This window comes from Euleptes europaea, chromosome 9, assembly GCF_029931775.1.
Source record: "Euleptes europaea isolate rEulEur1 chromosome 9, rEulEur1.hap1, whole genome shotgun sequence".
Lineage (NCBI taxonomy): Eukaryota > Metazoa > Chordata > Lepidosauria > Squamata > Sphaerodactylidae > Euleptes > Euleptes europaea.
The window spans coordinates 52,389,994-52,410,373 of record NC_079320.1 but is presented as its reverse complement, the minus strand read 5'-3'; the positions used below and the strand labels follow the sequence as shown (position 1 = coordinate 52,410,373).

The 20,380-nt window shown below is 42.9% G+C and overlaps 1 protein-coding gene across 1 annotated transcript in view; it reads left to right on the top strand.

Moving 5' to 3' along the window:
• The window catches only part of NEK1 (NIMA related kinase 1), a 44,424-nt gene extending 36,528 nt beyond the window's left edge, over positions 1-7,896 (top strand). Inside the window, exons 30-34 of the mRNA XM_056855221.1 lie at positions 1,555-1,709; positions 4,038-4,237; positions 6,306-6,439; positions 6,664-6,796; positions 7,833-7,896. Coding sequence (XP_056711199.1) covers positions 1,555-1,709; positions 4,038-4,237; positions 6,306-6,439; positions 6,664-6,796; positions 7,833-7,852 — 642 coding nt within the window. The 3' untranslated portion in view covers positions 7,853-7,896. The remainder of the gene's footprint in view (positions 1-1,554; positions 1,710-4,037; positions 4,238-6,305; positions 6,440-6,663; positions 6,797-7,832) is intronic.
• Positions 7,897-20,380: the final 12,484 nt, after the last annotated feature.

The window sequence follows — 20,380 nt, the reverse complement described above, 5'->3', positions numbered from 1 at the left end:
GTATATCAGCACCATTCACAGAACACATGAATCTGCCTTATACTGCATCAGGCTGTTGGTCCATCAAAGTCAGTATTGTCTCCTCAGACTGGCAGCAGCTCTCCAGGGCCTCAGGCAGAGGTCTTTCACTTCACCTGACCTTTTTACCTGGAGATGCCAGGGAGTGAACCTGGGAATTTCTGCATGCCAAGCAGATGCTCTGCCACTGAGCCACAGTCCCTTACCCTAATGTGTTCAGAAATCTTATAAATGGAAAAGGACTGGTTTTTGTTGTGTGACTGGTTGTGTCATGGAAATACCATGAAAATACACTGCTTTGAGGATTGCATCAAGCATAGTACTCCGATAAGAAAAGCACTTGTGAGAGCTTCCTCAAACCTGATGTACAGATTGTCAAAGGCAACAATGGGGAGGGGCCGTGGCTCAGTGGTAGAGCATCTGCTTGGCATGCAGAAGGTCCCAGGTTCAATCCCTGGCATCCCCAGTTGAAAGGGACTAGGCAGGTAGGTGATGTGACCTTTACCTGAGACCCTGGAGAGCCGCTACCAGTCTGAGTAGACAATACTGACTTGGATGGACCAAGGGTCTGATTCAGTATAAGGCAGCTTCACGTGTTCATGTGTTCAATTACATTAGCACAGCATGTTCACAGATGAACATACATCTGTGTGAGATTGTCACATATGACAGTCGACTCCAGGAAATACACTTGTACAAAATGTTTACACCCAAAAGCAGTCATATAGCTAAATGTTGGAAATGAGCTAAACCTCTAAAGTTCTAGTTTAAAGAGGTTTGTTATGACTTCTTTAGAAATCATGACAACCCTTGAATAACCAGGAAGAATCAGAAACCAGTGTGAAAGCTACATAACAATTCTGCATCTTCCTGTGTCACCTTTGTTCCATTATTTCCCCACCTCCAGACAGCACAAGCTGCTGCTTCTACAAGAAATCAGTAGGTTTCTTTTTTAACGTTTATGCTTTAACTTTACTATGTACGTAATGCTCAAATGTCGTCAAAATGGGTAGGGTCCAGCAGAAAATTTCCACTTAAACTAGAGCTCTTGTGGAAGCACGAGTAAAGGACCGTGGTAGCTGCTTACGCAAAGTCAGTATTGTATCCCCACTTGCTTTTCTGCTTGCTCATCTTGTGCACCTAATTTCTGGGCACTATAATATATAGGGAGGAAAGTGTTAAGCGTTCCACATGATCTTAAGAAAGCAGAACTGTGCTAAGTCCATTTATGTTTCTGCTTGCACATCGCTGGATCCAAATCACAAGCTTGGATGCTAAATGCATTTTCTGGTGATGAACATTTTTGCCAAGTCTGTCCTTGCCCTGCAAACCCCACTTTATTCTTGGAGGTGTGCTCTGCTGACATCTAGGAAGGAGAATATCAGGGAGCATTGCAGGGCGCTGCAGGGGAGGTGGCTCAGAATTTCCTTTGAGTCCCTTGTGCTCAGCATCGATTCCTACCTGCTTATTTTACCTTCAGACAACAAAGTTGTTTCTTGTTCTGATCCAATCCATTAATGCAGTGCTTCTTTGCAGATGCTGAGAACCTGCTCCCTCCCAGATCTTTCAAAGCTCTATAAAACATTAGTTGATGTTCCCAGTGTTGCTGACATACAAAATCGAGAGAATCTTGAAATAGAGGACATGGAAGACGAACCTACCAAAGAGGGACAGTCTGACTCGGAAGACATGTGAGCAAAAAAAAAAAAAGTAGTTGCCACCAAAAATATTCACACAGAGCATTAACGAGAGTTCTTTAAAATATGATACAGTTGCAGTGGGAAGGTAGCATGCTTTGGTGCATTACATTGGCATTTTTCTGCAAGAGGACAAAATTAAGAGCAACTACATTGTAAACAGCAAAGACTATGGCAACTGGGAAATGTGATGCCTTCATACCGTTTGATTCACAATACCTTCCAAATTGACCATATCTGTTGGTGAGGTGATACTTGCCTAACTGCTGCCTGAGCTGTCTGAAAAATGCTCTAGTGCCGTGTTGGCAAACCTATGGCATGCGTGCCAAGTCTGGCACGCCGAGCCCTTTCTGTGGGCACGCGCGGGGGCTTTGAAGGGAGCGCAGAGCCGTTCAAAGCCCCCCCCCTTCCCTGGACTCCCCGCCGCCCGGCTTTGAAGGGCTCCGTGTTGCCTGCATAAGTGGGTTTTGGGTTGCAGTTTGGGCACTCGGTCTCTAAAAGGTTCGACGTCTAGTGCATAATGAGGAAGGGTAGTAACAGAAATTTGAGATTCAGTGCAGTTGCTGCAGAGGAAGTTGAATGCTTGTTGGCTTGGGAGGGGGAAATTCAAGAGCCTAGACAGAGGAGAAACTTTGAAGGGAGGCAAGATAGAGGCAGAAGGACTGGGGAGAGGATGGCAGTGTTACCTAGGTCGATCAAGATGGGCTTTAAAAATCTGCTTAAAGAGAAGATACACAATCTCTTTCACTGCAATGTGTTCAGTTGCTCAGCTGTCCTTGGAGATCTTGACTTAGATACCAACGACTAAATATTCAGCAGGCAGATCCTGTTACATGTTTAAGTCACATTGAGGTTTTTTTCTGTAGGAACTAATACTTTGTTCCGTACGCTTAGTATCCGTTACAGTAACATTTCAATTGGGAGGAGAGTTACTTCTGCATGCTGATGCTTTCTTGATATTCTGTTAATCCCCTCTTGCAGATAGTCCAGGCATTTCATGCTTTCAGACTTGGGACTTTCTACCCTGTATCCTTGGCACAGAACCTTTTGTGGCTGAAATGCAGGATATATTGTCCTACTTGTCTTACCCCTGACAAAAGTTCTAATGTCTTATTGGATTATACGGTGCAGGCAGCAGCCAAAGAACCATGTTGTGGTTTTCAGTTCTTTCTGATTTAATTTGCTTCCATTAGGGGTTTCCCCGTTGTGAACTCATTACTGCTGCAGATGCATTCACAGCATCAACACAGCACCCACCACATCTGCCCCTGAAAAGACTTCCAGAAGACTTTTCCCCTGGCTTAAAAAAAATCTGCCATAGATATGTGGCTATATTGTTATAAAGATATACCTTCTACCAATTTTATTATAAAGCCTTCTGGTAGGGGGTGGGTGGGCGTTAAGAGAATAGAAAGGAAAACGGAGCAAGATGTTGGGGGAAAAGTTCAGAAATCCTCACCTTCCCATCCACATTTGGGTTACTCTGCTTTGATTCTGCTGTTTCTGGAAACATCTGTAAAAGAATATACCAGAAAAGCAAAGGAGGGGAAATGGTAGGATATTGTATGGATGCTCTGGTTTGGGCCAGAGGGGGGTGGCAAATTATCCATGTGGAAGCAGCCTTACATAGCTGCTGTTGATGGCTTGTTATTCTCAGCTTATTAATAGCTACTCTTTCCAAGTCTGCTTTGTCCCTGTTTTCCTGTTTCTGAGCATGCTAAAAATCCACAAACCACTGTCATTGTATATTACAATGTCTGGTATTTCCTTGCATGTGCTCTTTAAAAGAAAGAGCTGTTTCAGTTTGGGGGATGGTTGGACATACTGCACCTGACTGCAGGGTTCTGACAACTGAATTTAGCATTTGAAGTTTACAATAGAATCATAGAGTTGGAACAGACCACCAGGGTCATCTAGTCCAACCCCCTGCACAATGCAGGAAATTCACAACCACCTCCCACCACCACCCACCATCAATATTGGGTGATGAGCTGCTTACCATGGCCAGCTTCACGTAACACATGGATGCTGTGATCACTTGGATACTTCCCATGGCAGCGTCAGTAGCCCTGCCGTGGTGGATATCAAAATATCAGTGTGTTACCTGTGCACTGCTAGTACTGCCCAAGGAGGACAGCTTTCACATGAGCAGCCATATATTAAAGGGGAAATATGGCTTGGCCCTTCAGATGACCAATTTGTATTAGATTATCTGTAAATTACCACCGCTGATGCAAAACATAGTTCTAATGATGTCCAAACTAAAATTTTAAAATGTCTATCATGTATTAGCTAACTGGATAGCAATGTTTTGCCTTGCAGTATGTTCGGGGAGGCAGACACAGATTTGCAGGAGCTTCAAGCTTCAATGGAGCAATTGCTTAGAGAGCAGCCTAGCGAGGAATTCAGTGAAGAGGAAGAAGTTACTTTGAAAGCCGAACGCCTTACAAATGGAACAGAGGTGGATGAGGATGACAACAATCCTAGTAGTGAAAGTGCTCTTAATGAAGAATGGCATTCAGGTATACCTCTGTCCCAGTTGAGAGTTGTTCTTACACAATGATGACTCTGAAAGGTTTCAGGTTGGAGTGGGTCTTCCAACTCAGACACAAAAACTTGGAACAGCAAATTACTGGAATGTCTGAAAATGATGTACACCAATAGGTTAAATCTGCTTTTGTTTCATATGAGTTCTGTTGAGCATTAATTGAAAATGAGAGTTACCTGTGCTGTTTTAGGTAAAATAGCTTAAATGCAAAGAATGCAAGATTAAACAGGAGTTAAGACTTGCACGCTGATGTAGTATGTGAAGATAAACATCCCTAAACTAAGTCCAAAGATTTTTATTTAGTCTAGTGCCCCGTCTTTGTTGCAGTCCCTCATTGCTAGTGGTTCTCCACCTGTGGGTTGGGGACACATACGTGGGACAGCTCCCTACCACAGAGGGATCACAAAGCCAAGAGGGAGGAGAATCTCGGAGAGGTGGTTCAGTGGCAAATTGAGGTTTTCCTCTGCATAATGTGTGAAATGGTTATGACATACAGCCTGTCACTCAATATTTTTCATATTTATACATACAGTATTACTAACATGTTCTTTGCTAACTCATGTTGGTGAGATTCCCTCTCCCCCAGCAGAGGTAAATTTAGAAAGACGTGTCACTTCGAAATGTTTGACGACCACTGTTCAGAGCTACACACCCGCAATGTATACATGTGCAGTACATCAGTCCACAGGCAGAGGGTACCATTGTACAATCCTCTGAATGCAGTGAGAACGTTGCACGGAACTGGTGATTCTAAGGTCGCTTATGCATGGGAGTTTTACCTGAGGTTCATTGCTTGCTGGACCCACACTTCTCATGAAGCTATGAACTAGCAGTCTCCAAGCTCAAAACAAGAAGCTTGTGAGTCCCCGCCCCTTGAAATGCTGCTTTGTAATTGGTTGTAGTGCTTAGAAGTCGTCATCCCCCAAAGAAACCCTAGTGCTGGGTCAAAAAGCATTTTAAAAACCCCAAAACAAAACAGAGCTCCCTAAAAGGAATTGGGGGGGGGGGACCCAAGCCTCGTTTCTAAATGCCTCTCTTCTGCTCAGAAAGAACTCCCAGGAAGCAGGAGGCATTTTAATCCCCACTTTTTGACATGCTTTGTAATTGGCTGTAGTTCTTTTTGTGAGAAATATCCCTCCCCCAAGCTTCCTTGTCTTGCGCTTTGCCTTATGCATGGGGATTTCAAGCAGGCTGAGCTCAGGGGAGATGGAAGAATCGGGTTAATAGAGGAATGGGAAGTCCCGGGATTTGTGATGGCTGGCAGTGAGGTCATCTCTAACGGATGGAAAACTCATGCATAACTCCAAGGAACAACCAAAGTTGGGGGCCAACGTGAGTGAAAGTACCCATGCATAACCAGCCTAAGTGAGTGGTTGCTGTGGTTCTCTGCACAACCTTATACATAACATCTTCTGATTTGTTTTCATTTTATAATTTTACATAGAACCTTCTGCTTTTAGATACTAACATAGGGCGAATTGACACTTGTAGTTGTCATCAAATGCCCTCCATTTGATTGTATCAGGTTCAGCTCACCTACAGACATCGCAAAGAAGAAACCTGGTAGCATGTATGAACAGTCCACAGCATTCTGCTTTGTTATGAAGTTTGTCTGCTTCTCCCCCAATTTAAAAGAAATCTATCCAGGGCACCAATTGTTTTGTTTCTTGAAATCTCTAGGATGGGATATATTAAACACTAGGGTTACCTAATCAGGATAATTTGATGTGTGGTGTTCGGCTACCACAAAAGCCATGAACTGGCTTCTTGCTTTTTAGGATTACTCATGCTTTGCATTCTGTTGCAACCAGCTTTTCTGAAGAAGGAAAAAGTGTGCCTTTGACCATCAGCAAGGCTACTCTGGGGATCATGGGACCTCCATGAACCAAAAGCCTAGTGAGGTGAAGGCTGCACTAAAGAGAGGAATTGGACATGGTTGAGCAAAAAAGTCCACAGGATCCAGGCCATTGTACAACTGCAGAGGAAATATAATATTGAACAGTTTTTCTGTTTCTTTCTCTCGCTCCCTTTTTTTTTTTAAGACAACAGTGATGGTGACGATGCCAGTGAATGTGAAGAGCATGATAGTGTGTTCAGTCATTTGGAAGAGCTGAGATGTAACCTGGAGCAAGAAATAGGCTTTGAAAAATTCATTGAAGTTTATGACAAATTAAAGGTTTGAGGAATATTCTCATTAATGAACATTTCTAATAATTTATCCCTTGTGGCAATGTGTGGGTTGTGCTTTTTGGACTAGAGCCTAAGTTTATTTGGCCTGCATACACCAAGTTAGTTGTCCTGCTAGTCTTGTAAAAGATCACAAAAGAGACCTAAAATAAGGAAGGAGTGGTAATTTTCTATTTATTTTCAAATACTGTGTTTTCTATACCTTTCTCTCAGGCCATACATGAAGATGAAGATGAAAACATTGATATTTGTTCAACAATAGTTCAGAATATTTTGGGAATTGAACACAAACATCTGTATGCCAAAATTCTCCATTTAGTAATGGCAGATGGAGCTTATCAAGAAGGTAAATTCATCTGGAACGGTTTTTTTGTTTCTTTTTGTTACCTGGGTATGGCTCCCTGTCTGAACTATCTGCTTTCTTTGGCCTTTTCTGACTCCCTTATGCAACAGGAGAATACACAAGTTGGTATGTTCTAAATTTTGCAAGTAAAAGCAGTAAATAGTCCATATAGAATTCTTTCCTCAAGCTTTTAAATCTGCTGTCAGACTAGTGTGGTCAGAAATCATGCAGAGTCAGTCCTTAGAGTCAACAGCAGACAGGGCTGCATGCTTTGCCAACTCCCAGTAAGAACGAATGCTCATTTTGATATGGTGCTGACAAAGTCACAGTTGTTGTGCAAACCACAATTTACTGAAATCTGCCTAGATGACTAGTTGTTTGCTGTCTGCAACGTTCATACATGTTAAAATTAGTGCATTGGTTTGGTGCGGAGGAAATGTTCCCCATCTGGTGCACATACCCCTCTCTCCCTTTCTTCTTCAGAACTAACCATGGTGCCCCCATCCAACTAAACAATGGTAATACTTGATTCGATCCAAATTTGAAAAGCTGTTTCCTACCTTGGTTTAAATCTAACTATGGGTAGTACTACTATTGGATTAATATGCTGGTACCCTATGGTTAGCTTTTGAAATGGGGGTGGGGGAATGGGAAATGCATGAAACCAGGAATCTTTCCCTCAACCATGTTAAAGAATGTCGCACCTGCATCAGGTCACTACTGCTAAAGTGGTTTTTATTTTCACACCAGCAAAGATTTAAATTCTGAAGCTTTAACGTATTAAATTGAGCAGGCTGTTCAATGCTTAAAAATGGTGGGCACTTTTGAGACTATGCCAAATTCACAGTTGCACAAATAACAATTTCTACAAACTACTTGTGCGTGGGAAATAAATGTTGCCCTCACTTTGAGCTTTTGTTGCTTTTATATGGATCTTTTTGTCCTTTTAAAGCTGTTTGTGTTAAAAGTACCGGTAGATACATTAAGTAAATTGTTTCTCTCATCGTATTAAATTTCCCAACATCATCTTCCTCTGCAGACAATGATTTGCCGTTGTGAAATTTCAAGCCAAATAATTGTGCTGAACAAAAGCTGTACACCTACAAGACACAAATGGAAAAAGAACATTTGTTTGTTGGGCCGAGCTTAAAAAACTTGTTGAATGCGCAAAGGAGATGGGAAAACGTGACACTTCTCACTGAAATGCTGTTTACAGATTTCCTTTGACATGTATACCCTCATTTCAACAGATAACTGCGAAAAGTTACATTTCTTTTAAAGTGTTCAAGAAGATAATAGGCTGACTCAGAAGTGATTTAATGTTTGAGAGGTTATCATGTATGAGTAAGACTTTTGCCATATTAGCCATTGACTGTTTAAATCTTAAGTAGTTAAAAGACCAACCCCCAAAAAGACCTTTTTTATGTTCTTTGGTTTAAAAAAAGAATCCTGAGTAGAATTAATGCCACTTTCTGCTCTTTGCTTTCTGCTCGAGGTATTTTACTCAACACTCAGTAGTGGTCTCCTTGATCTTAAAAACACTATTATACGGAAACCATTCACACTGAAATTGGTGGAACATTTTCCATTTGATGTATGCTTAGAAACAGGGTAGTTAAGTACTTTGCTTGATTTTGTGCGCGAGAGTGTGTGTGCGTGTACGTGCACGCCTGGGTCACTTACCGTTTCCTCCACCACCAAATCAAAGCCAGTAGTGTGTCCAATTGAAGAGTTGATAGTTCTATCAAGTGTATTAAAGAATGAGCTTGGAGCCAGCGAGGGGTTCCACTACTTTTCTTTTATAAACAATAGCAGTTTCAATAGTGAAAGTCTCTCTTGTGATAGTAATACATACTGGGACAAGCCTGCTGCTCCTTTTTTGTCCAGTAATTGGGACCATCCCTGCAGTGACTGAGATAAAAGTAAATACGAAGGTTGTGTGGCTGCTTTGAAAGAAGATACGCATACGGCAGCCGGATTTATCCAGAGGAGCCAAGATGTTGTTTACTTTCTGTGTATTGGCATGGGCTGTCCTTGAGAGGAAGGGATAGTTTATGGGGAGGAAAACAAATGGTTGCAAGGTGACAACTTAAAATATTTCTGATACGCAACTGGTGAACTTGTCGGCAAGCTAGATGGGTACCCTGTAATGTTTAACATCCAGTTATTCTGTTGGGAAAAGTAGCTTTGCATTCCCCACTAACAGTGTCAGGAGGAAAGTTGTATACCTATAAACTTACAGTGATTTTTTTAAAAGCACTAACTTTTAAACGTTATGTTTTATTTCTAACCACACAAAATAAATGCTTGATCTTTTGTACATTTGTGCAGATTTCTCTTTTAATTTCTGGAATTAAATGAATTTTTACAAAATATCCTTGAAAGGGAGGCAAATAAAATTTGAATGTTCTTATATTGTTGGATCTACTTTGAAAATTTCACCCAATTTATCTGTGATGACATTGGGCTAAACCTTATAGTTGCATTCCGTTAATCCCAGCTATCTCATTTTCTACCTCCAATGAGTTGTTATTTGCAGACCATTTCATCCCAAAGTTACAGGGCTGACAGTATAATGTGGAGATAATTCCCTTCTGTGACCTCTTTCAGCTCTGCTACTCCTTTTGAGAGATGAGGGAGAGGCTGTAGCTCAGTGGTAGAGCATCTGCTTGGCATGCAGACGGTCCCAGCTTCAATCCCCGGCATCTCCAGTTAAAGGGACTAGGCAAGTAGGTGATGTGAAAGACCTCTAGCCTGCGACCCTAGAGAGCCACTGCTGGTCTGAGTAGACAATTCTGACTTTGATGGACCGAGGGTCTGATTCAGTAGAAGGCAGCTTCATGTGTGTTCATGTGATGAGGTCTATTTTGTACACAGTGTTCCAAATGCAGCCACAGCATAGATCAGGGTTCTCCAGTGTGGTGGCTGTGGTGATCACCGACATCTTTGCTAGTGTCCATGAAGTGTTATCAGAAAGCGGATGGGGCCAGGTGGGGCTTTTCCCCACAGAGATCCTGATTGGCTGTGCAGATATTTTAAAACGTTGCTTTGGCAGCAGCTGTCACCCTAGCACAAGAAATCTTCACAGCATGGCTGAAAGTAAGTTAATGTGTATGCAAGAAAATATTCTAAACTATACATTCATTTAAAAAGGCATCCTATTAAACAGAGCTTCTCTCTCAGTAGTAGAAGGTATCAGTAGAAGGTATCAGAGTGGGGTATGTCCCCTCGCTCCGCAGGCAGGACTATGCAAATTATTTTTGCATTGCTTTCCCATCCAGCTAGGGGGCGAGCCTCAGTGTGTAGCCCTGCCTCACTCCGCATCAGATGAACTTCCACAGCTCTTCAAAAGTGAAAGTAGCCTGGAGAACAAGGGTGAATCAACTCTTTTAGGCTTACTGAGGAGCATAGGTCAACAAGATGCCCAAACACTCCAAAAAGCCTTCGGGTGTGACAGCTGCCCATCCCAGCACCTCTCCAGCACATTTTGCCAGAGCCAGGAGCGCCTAACTGAGCCCCCTGGCTGCCAGATCCTCCACTTCTAGGGCAGATATCATACCCATGACATCTTCCCAGGTTGTGGCGGACGGCCAGCTCCCCAACCACCAAAAGGACCTGCCAGGATCTCCCCTCCCCCTTACAGGAGTCTTTCAAATTGCTACCACTCCCACCTTAGTGGCCACAGGTGATGAGCTGAACACACATGAATCTGCCTTATACTGAACCAGACCCCCCTTGGTCCATCAAAGTCAGTATTGTCTACACAGACCGGCAGCGGCTCTCCAGGATCTCAGGCAGTGGTCTTTCACATCATCTACTTGCCTAGTTTCTTTAATTGGAGATGCCGGGGATTGAACCTGGGACCTTCTGCATGCAAAGCAGATGCTCTACCACTGAGCCACGGCCCTTGGTGGAGCACAAGGGGGCAGCTTTTGATTCCAGCACACCAATCCCCTCCAATGCCATTTAAGCAAGCAGAAGCACATCTGAGGGCTCAGGGGCTCAATTATTGGCAGCAATGAGACTTCTCAAGTAGTGAATAATCAGCAAAGGGACAACAGGGAGGTGCAAAGATCACAGAGTTCTGGATCTCCCTTTTCCTCCTCCCAATATTTTTTGATGAGGCATCCCTACCTACACCCCAATGCTGCTGGATCACCAATGAGGTAATTAAAGTAGTCCAAGAGGGGCTTCTAATTAGTAGGAGGGGGAAATGAAACTGCAGACAGCTCCTTGTCTTCAGCGTCTTTGTTTCCCTCCAGAAGGAGCTCTAGAGCTCATCCTAGACATTCTCCCACTGAGCTCGAAGGACATTTCAACCGGGTGTTTTCCTTCCTATGCTCAGGGAGGCAGGATCTAAAGCCTTTGCTTCCTGTCCCCTGTGCTAGGACCACCCTCTGATTTCCAGTTCTCCTGCCTCAGAGGGAGAAGCAGTGTTAGGAGTTAGCAACATAGTAAACCTTCCTTTCTTTACTAGCCTTTGAACTTCAACCAAGGATTGAGAACCACCACGTTTTGCTGAGGACAAACGTCTCAGCAAAAGTGCACATAAACAAGGTAGGTCTCGTTCCTTCTCCCTCCATGCAGAGGCCAAGGCCATCTTAAGCTGGGCAGAAAGTCACCTGGCTTCCATCAGAGCAGAGCATGTCAGGGGCGTCCTAAATACTCTCAGCCGGCAACAGACTTGATCTTAGCATGCTTGCTAGGACTCATGATCTGCATCAGCATAGTCCCATGGGCCAGACTGCACGCATGCCCGTTACAGTGGCTCCTCCTGCCTCACCAGAACAGCAACTTACACTGCAGCCACATAACAATCCATCTTCCAAAGCTAATACACACCTTCCTGGGTTGGAGAAAAAGGGACAATCTCACAAAGGGAATCCCCTTCCCTGGACCTATCCATGTGCAAATAACCACAGATGCCAGCCTACAGGGCTGGGGAGCCCACTGCCAACACCTTTTGGCGCAGGGCAAGTGAAACTGTTCCAAATCCAGGCACAGCATAAACTGGCTGGAGCTCAGAGCCATCTGAATGGCTGTATTGGCATTAAAGCCACAGATACAGTGCTCTCAGCTTCTAATCCTCACGGAAAATACCACAGCCAAGGCCCATGTAAGTCGGCAAAGAGGGACCAGTTCACACTCCCTATAAAAGGAAACTCTTCTCCTTTGCTGGCCAGAGACCCACATGGCCTCCCTATAGGCCCAGCACTTCCAAGGGATCTACAACCTAAAAGTAGACTGCCTCAGCTGCCAAGTTGTGGATTTCAGTGAGTAGACACTAAACCCCAGAATGTTCCAGGCAGTGACCAGAGGTCTCTGCAATCTGATCCTGGAAGTCTTTGCCTCTCCAACCAAACACAAGGTTCCCAGGTTCCTGTCTAGGTTCAGGACAAGGAGCAGAGAGGCAGGACATGAGCACACCCAGGTGGTTACCAACACCTAATATCAAGAACACTGAACAGGGCTTGCAGGGAGGGAGCAGAAGTAAGCCATCACCCAATACTACCACACTGGGTAAAAAATGCAAAATAATGATGCAAACAATGAACATGCAAACTATACAAAAAATCATATAAGCACTTCTGAATGTGTAGACAATATTTATAGGCATAAAGTCAACAAGCATAATGATAAATGAAATGAAATGAAAAGCATTACATCATGCAGTAGAGCAAGCAAATCTGTGGCACAAATTAGTGCTCTAGACTAAATACAATCCACAACGGGTACAGGAATATCCAGTCCAAAACATAAGGTCAAACATCAATAGTCCAGAAGTAAGAGATAAGAAAATCCAAGAAGTGCAGCCAAGGAACCAACATAAAAGGAGAACGCGTGGCTAGTTGTAAATCACGTTTCAAAGGCTTTCTTCAGCTCCAACGTTGTTGGCATTAATCAGCCCGTAGGCTAAAAGGAGGGTTCAAATGACCGTCAGCTGTGAAATAAATAACATCTTATATATGGCATGCTGAAAACATTATTGCAATATAAATTATATAAAAGGACATAACAGATACAACAAAAGGTTATAAGCTGTACCTAGGGAATGCGTCTATGTGGAATTCAAAAGCGCATGTATCCTCATGTGAGCGGTACTGCAAACAGGAAGTGGGGCGTTTTTATAGCAGTCTGATAGCAGAAGGTGCATATTTAAAGAGATGGTACAATTATAAGTAAGATGGTGCAGTTTTAGATAAAGCAGGACAAATCAAACTCATTATTGAGACCCAGGGGGGTAAGGGTCCGAAAGGCATAGATTAGACGAGCTTCTTGTTGCAATAAAAGTTTTTTGGCATCCTGAAGATGAAATAGTTTAGGTTTAAATTGCCATAAAACAAAAAATAGAATATCAGTGTCCAAATGATGAGCATTAATGAAATGTTGGACAAGCGGTGCCTCTAAATTGCGCGCCCTGATGCGCGTTCGGTGCTCACCGATCCTAAGGCGGACAGGACGAGATGAACAACCGATGTACATCAAACGGCACGGACAGAGGACCGCGTAAACAGACATGGCCGTGCCGCAGTTGCTAAATTGCTTGAGAGTGTAAGAAAACTTAGAACTGTTAGAATGTACATCTTTGATGGGTAGACTATAGGGGCACATGGAGCAATGACCACACTTGTGGTGTCCCGGAGACATTGTAGAGGTAGATGGTAAAGAATCTGTTTTAATTAAGATGTCACGTATGGAACGAGTTTTCCTCATCCCCAAAATAGGGGGTTCTTTGCATCCAGGAATATCCTGTAACAAATGCCAATGGCGCATCAAAATACGTTTGATGTCAAAAGATAGATGTGAGTACTGTAAGGAAGCTACTACTCTGGGTGCAGAGGAGCCATGAGTAGATGACGAGGAAGATTGGTGCAGCAGTTCTGATCTGGATCTAGAACGGGTTCTATCAAGCGCACTTTGAATGATGTCAAGTGGATATCCTCTTCTGCGAAAATTGGCCGCCAACGAATTGGCAGCTCTGAAGAAGTCTTCATCTCTGGTGGAATTTCTTTTGATGCGCAGGAACTGGCTAAAAGGTAAGTTGGAACGGAGGTGCAAGGGGTGGAAGGAGGAAAAGTGGAGACTGGAACCTGAATCTGTGGGTTTCGTGAAAGGCTTGACAGCCAATCTGTTGTCAGACCGTCGATAGATGGAAACATCAAGAAAAGAAATTTCAGAATTATGATGGTCCTCTGTCCGTGCCGTTTGATGTACATCGGTTGTTCATCTCGTCCTGTCCGCCTTAGGATCGGTGAGCACCGAACGCGCATCAGGGCGCGCAATTTAGAGGCACCGCTTGTCCAACATTTCATTAATGCTCATCATTTGGACACTGATATTCTATTTTTTGTTTTATGGCAATTTAAACCTAAACTATTTCATCTTCAGGATGCCAAAAAACTTTTATTGCAACAAGAAGCTCGTCTAATCTATGCCTTTCGGACCCTTACCCCCCTGGGTCTCAATAATGAGTTTGATTTGTCCTGCTTTATCTAAAACTGCACCATCTTACTTATAATTGTACCATCTCTTTAAATATGCACCTTCTGCTATCAGACTGCTATAAAAACGCCCCACTTCCTGTTTGCAGTACCGCTCACATGAGGATACATGCGCTTTTGAATTCCACATAGACGCATTCCCTAGGTACAGCTTATAACCTTTTGTTGTATCTGTTATGTCCTTTTATATAATTTATATTGCAATAATGTTTTCAGCATGCCATATATAAGATGTTATTTATTTCACAGCTGACGGTCATTTGAACCCTCCTTTTAGCCTACGGGCTGATTAATGCCAACAACGTTGGAGCTGAAGAAAGCCTTTGAAACGTGATTTACGACTAGCCACGCGTTCTCCTTTTATGTTGGTTCCTTGGCTGCACTTCTTGGATTTTCTTATCTCTTACTTCTGGACTATTGATGTTTGACCTTATGTTTTGGACTGGATATTCCTGTACCTGTTGTGGATTGTATTTAGTCTAGAGCACTAATTTGTGCCACAGATTTGCTTGCTCTACTGCATGATGTAATGCTTTTCATTTCATTTCATTTATCATTATGCTTGTTGACTTTATGCCTATAAATATTGTCTACACATTCAGAAGTGCTTATATGATTTTTTGTATAGTTTGCATGTTCATTGTTTGCATCATTATTTTGCATTTTTTACCCAGTGTGGTGTTATACTCTTGAGCCCTCGTGCTACCATTTTCTTCAACTACGTTAACTTTGGCACAGGTGTTCCTCATTATTGTAATCACCCAATACTAGCCAAGATGACTGTGGTTCTCAGAACTGGTCACAATGACAGACTCCTTGCATCATCCTGCTGGTCCAGGACATACTCATGCAGGGCCCTCTCCTTCATCCAGATGCAGCCTGGCTCCAACATTCCACATGGAGGTTGAAAGGCAAGCCCTAGAAAGGCATGGATTCCCTCCCAAGGTTATAGCAATTATGCTTTCCTCCAGGAAGCCCTCCACCAACAGGGTTGGAGGGCATTCAACTACTGGTGCTGCAGAAAGAAGGCCAGTCTATCAACAGCTGGCATCAGGGAGGTGCTACAATTCCTCCTTGCCAGCCTAGCTCAAGGTCGGCAACCCAACACGGAGACAGCAAGTTGCAGCCCTAGCCTCAGTCATCTCTCAAGGGAGCAGGGTGCCACTCTCATCTCATACCCATGCCAAAAGATTCCTCAAAGGGGTGGCCCTCCTAAGAAGCCCACCAGGGCCGGATTTAGGTTTGATGAGGCCCTAAGCTATTGAGGGTAATGGGGCCCTTTATATGTCCAGCTGTCCTTTGTCAACAACAAATTGTCGCTGTTTTTTGTGTTGAATATGGTAATTTATGCAGAATGTAGGGACCCTATATATACAAATGAGCAAACCAGTGATATTTTAGGGAGCAGGCTAGCAGGCAGGGCCCATTACTTACATCATAGGAGCCTACACAACACAAAACACTGTTGCTGTATGTAGGTTTTATTTTGTTTGTTTTTTATCTTATATTTTGGAAATGTACATCGTTGTTTTTTTCCTTTAAATTTTTTTGGGGGCCCCAAGAGAGTGGGGCCCTAAGCTATAGCTTGTTTAGCTTATACGTAAATCCGGCACTGCCCCCCACAAGTCACTGTTTTCCTTCCTGGTCCTAAAGGCAAGGTCCTAAATACTTTACTCCAACCACTGTTCAAACTAATCAGATCAGTACCTCGTATGGTCTTATCCTTCAAGGTTGCATTTCTGGCAGCCATCACATCTGCTAGAAGGGTCTTGTAGCTGTCTGCCCTTTCAGTGTGGAAAGATTTGTGCTTCTTCCATAAAGATTCTATAATCCTCAGGATGGACCATTCCTTTGTATCAAAGGTAAGCTCTACCTTCCATAAGGATAAGGAAATCTACTTATCATCCGTCTGCCTGCAACTCATGTACCCCAAGGAGAAGGAATGGTGCAAATTGGATGTAAGTACTAAAGACTTACATAAAGAATGCAGAGTATTTCAGGACCATAGACTTGTTGTTTGTTTCCTTCAACCTATCTTCCATGAGTAATAAGGTATCCAGGACTACTACTGTCAGGTGAATTAAGGCGTGTATCTTTGCATAAGAGGTCCAACACTTACCTGCTCCCAAAGTAGTTACAGCACACTCCACTAGGGTAGCAGCCAGCACAGCGGCCTTCTCTACCAATGCTCAAGTTGCAGAAGTATGCAGAGCAGCAACCTGGACATCAGTGTCTACATCCAGTGTCCTGGACATCAGACACTATAAATTGAATATCTACAGGTCTGCAGAGGCAGCCTTAGGCAGGAGAATCCTCCAGCAGGTGGTTCCCCAGTAATTCCTCCAACAAGCAACAAGCAACCCACCCAGGATAACTTAGCTGCTCAACATCCCACTTCTGGATACCTTCCACCACTGAGGGAGAATGAAAAATTGGATTTAACATGAGGGTTTCTTCTCAGTAGAATGGAAGGTAGAATGGAATTCACTCCCATAAAGTGGGAGGAATTTCTGGGAGAGGAAAGTAAAGGCAGTTCGAAGGATGGTGTTTCTGCAGAAGAACCAAAGAATTCCTCTCAACTTGAAGCTTGGCAAGCATGAACAGGAGTTTGCCCCCTAGCTGGTTCTGTAAGCAATGCAAAAATAATTTGCATAGCCATGCCTGCAGAGCCGGTGGGAGGGCATAACCCACTTCTGGATACCTTCCATTCAGCTAGGGAGAAGAAACCCTCGTGGTAAGTCCAGTGTTTTGTTCTACATGAAATGTCAAAGGGTTACTATTAGTTATCCATAACCTAACTCCCTGACATTTTGTGGTTGGCTCTGCCACCTGTGTAGGGTTGCCAGCCTCCAGGTACTAGCTGGAGATCTCCTGCTATTACAACTGATCTCTAGCCGATAGAGATTATTTCCCCTGGAGAAAATGGCCACTTTGGCAATTGGACTCTATGGCATTGAAGTCTGTCCCTAACCCTGCCCTCCTCAGGCTCCGCCCCAAAAACCTCCCCCGGTGGCGAAGAGGGACCTGGCAACCCTACACCTGTGGCACCCATTTTGTGGCTGTGCCTACCATGTGTCAGAATTCAAAAGGTGCCCACATGCTCAAAAAGGTTGGGGACCCATGCCACAAATCTATACATAGATCTGTACAGTTATGTTAACAGTTCTGTGTGTTCCAGGAAACTGAAGTCCAGAGAGTAGGGGATTCTTTAAAACTTAAAAATGAAGATCTTAACCCCTGCACATTGATGTAGGAATATAGGAATTACCCCCTTCCTGGCTGCTTTTTCATTACTGAGATAATAGGAAATTCACAGGAAGCCCTATTTTACTTTCTCATAAAGTACACGAAATTGTTGAAGGGCTGTACAAAAACAAAAAAGAAAACATACCATGTCTGCAGGCTCACAATTGCAAGGTAAAAACAAAATATGTTAGTAAGGAAAGGAGAATCAAAGGGAAGGGTAGTCAAAGGTGAGCAGAGGAGTCCTAAAGAGGTATTTGAATGTAAAAGCAGATGAGGGTCGAATGTCAGCTGCAAGGGAATTCATTCCAGTAGAAGGGGCTGCAAGCAAAAATGTGTGCAAGAGAAAACAGGTCTAGCTAGAAAATTGGTACCTGTAGACCAGAGGCAAAACAGAAAAAGACAGACTACTTAGAGAGCAAAACCATTAAAATAAATAGGAGGATATGAAGAAAACAGTATAAATAAGCAATAGAATCTGTGGCCGTATTTAAGATGGAGCAGAGACGCTCAAGAATAAAAAGCAAAAAGACCAGCAAGAAGAATGTTATCACTTGAAGTGGAAAATAAGAGAATGAGTAAAATGTTGGTAATGTCGCCAGAAAGAAAAGAACAAATTCTACATCCATAAATTAGACGAAAAGAACCAGACTAGGCAAAAGGCTATGCAAAGAAAGAGAAAAGAATCAAAGTAATCCAAGACTCTGAAGAACAAAGAATAGACAGTGCTTGGGGGAAGTAGGTTGCATACCTAATGAGAGTATTAAACCCTATCTATAATTTACAAGGTTATCAAGTTAAGGTCACAGTCCCCAGAAGGCAAAAAATAAATAAATCTGAGCTGCACAAAGATCAGTTTTAACCTCAGATACATGCATGGAGAAAAGCCTGAAACAGGCATGCAACAAACTTACAAGATCCTACCAGCTTTTCCACTCAATCTCATTCAATTCCCCTCCTCACTATAATTTCTATGCTGTCTGGCTTGTTCACATGGGTCCCATGACTTCCAGCTTAGCCTTTTTGTCAGTCTCTTGCCAGTGGAATAGCTAGTCGGATACAGCCCACTGAGGTTATAAAAGCAGGAATCTTTTACAACTAATTATTCATTCAAAAAGAACAAAACATCCAATTTTAATGTAAACTAATACTTCCAATTGCAAGGATTTCACAGATCTAAGTTACAGTTTTAAAATATAAATAATAGTTCTTTGTGGAGCCAGTAACAGCGTAGATAAATTTTGAAGGCCAAAGTAACACTTCCTCTGTCGCTTTTACAGTTCTTACTGCAGAAAATAAAATGAAATTGACATTGCTATCAATTGTACTTTCACGGTCTGTTCCACATGCTAGCAGAGCAGCAAAATGAAGGTAGTAGTAGGCTGTGTCAATTTTCATCTGCTTTGTCCAGAACTGTGATCTTATAGGCACAGGAAACCACATTAAGCAGCAGTGTCGATTTCTTGCACTTGACTAGGATCTTTCTTAATATCCTCTAACAGAATTAACTGAACTGTAAAATTTTAATTATGAGAGGATCGATTTTGCGGCTTCTCGTTTGTAATTGGTCTATTTGTGAAGACTACATGTGCTAAATTCAACAGCTGAAAGTATTCCTAATGTAGCTTAATGACCAGTTTGAAAAGTTTGGTGACTTGTGGAATCACAAGGAACCAACTCTTTCTCCATGTTGCAAAATTGCATTGGACCATCAGTAGGCTTGATGATTAGGGCCAAGGAGTCCTAACATGGATAGTCTGTTCAGGAGGGCATTTTTATAAGGTCATATGGTTACATTATAGCCCTGACCTGGATGGCCCAGGCTAGCCTGATCTCGTCAGATTTCAGAAGCTAAGCAGGGTTGGCCCTGGTTAGTATTTGGATGGGAGACCACCAAGGAAGACCAGGGTTGCTGTGCAGAGGAAGGCACTGGCAAACCACCTCTGTTAGTCTCTTGCCATGAAAATCCCCAAAAGGGGTTGCCATAAGTCAGCTGCGACTTGAAGGCACTTTACACGGCTATGTTATAGGCTTGCCCCTCCCTGCCGGAGGTGGGGGATGCCCTGCCCCTAGTGAGCACTTTCCCACCACCACTCAGGATCCCTTGGCAATGTGCTGATGTCACTTCTGAGTCTGCGCATCACCAGAACCACCATTACATCACCAGCAAGGGCCCCAAACCTTTGCCAGGCCCTGCCTGGTAACCCTAGTATAATGAAATGGATCAGAGAGACACTTTTATAAAAGGAACAGGGCTGTGAACTATATCACTCTATAAAGTATGTATAATCCAGCTCTCGCTGTATTGTTTTCCTCTTATGTAATACCATTTCTTCATTGTTTAACATATGTCTAATACTTTTAACTTGTTATGGATTTGAGGTCTATTATGGAAATTAAGCTCTCCTCTGTCCGTCTTGCATTACTTGAGACCTGCTGCATCCACTAATAGAAATGTTTGGTTGAAAAAGTATGAATTGTGTGCCACTATATTACTTTAGTACTGCATACATGCTTAAATATTTTAAACTACAATTTAAACGTTAACATCCATGCATGTCAAATACATATTATGCTAATATTATAGTCAAGATCTTTGAGGGGAGAAAGCACCTCACAAAAAAAGAAAACCCTCCTACAGAGACTTTGTTTTCAACTAGGATGCAGTAATTAACTCAACATGACTAGCTATCTAGCAAATACAACTAGAGAGGAGATAAAATAATTTCCAAAAGTTAAAACAAAAAGCTTTCGTATATACATATAGAAAGGGAGACTCTTATTTTTCCAAGGAACACTGTAATACTGGCATTAGCTTTTTGGGATACTACAGTCATGATGT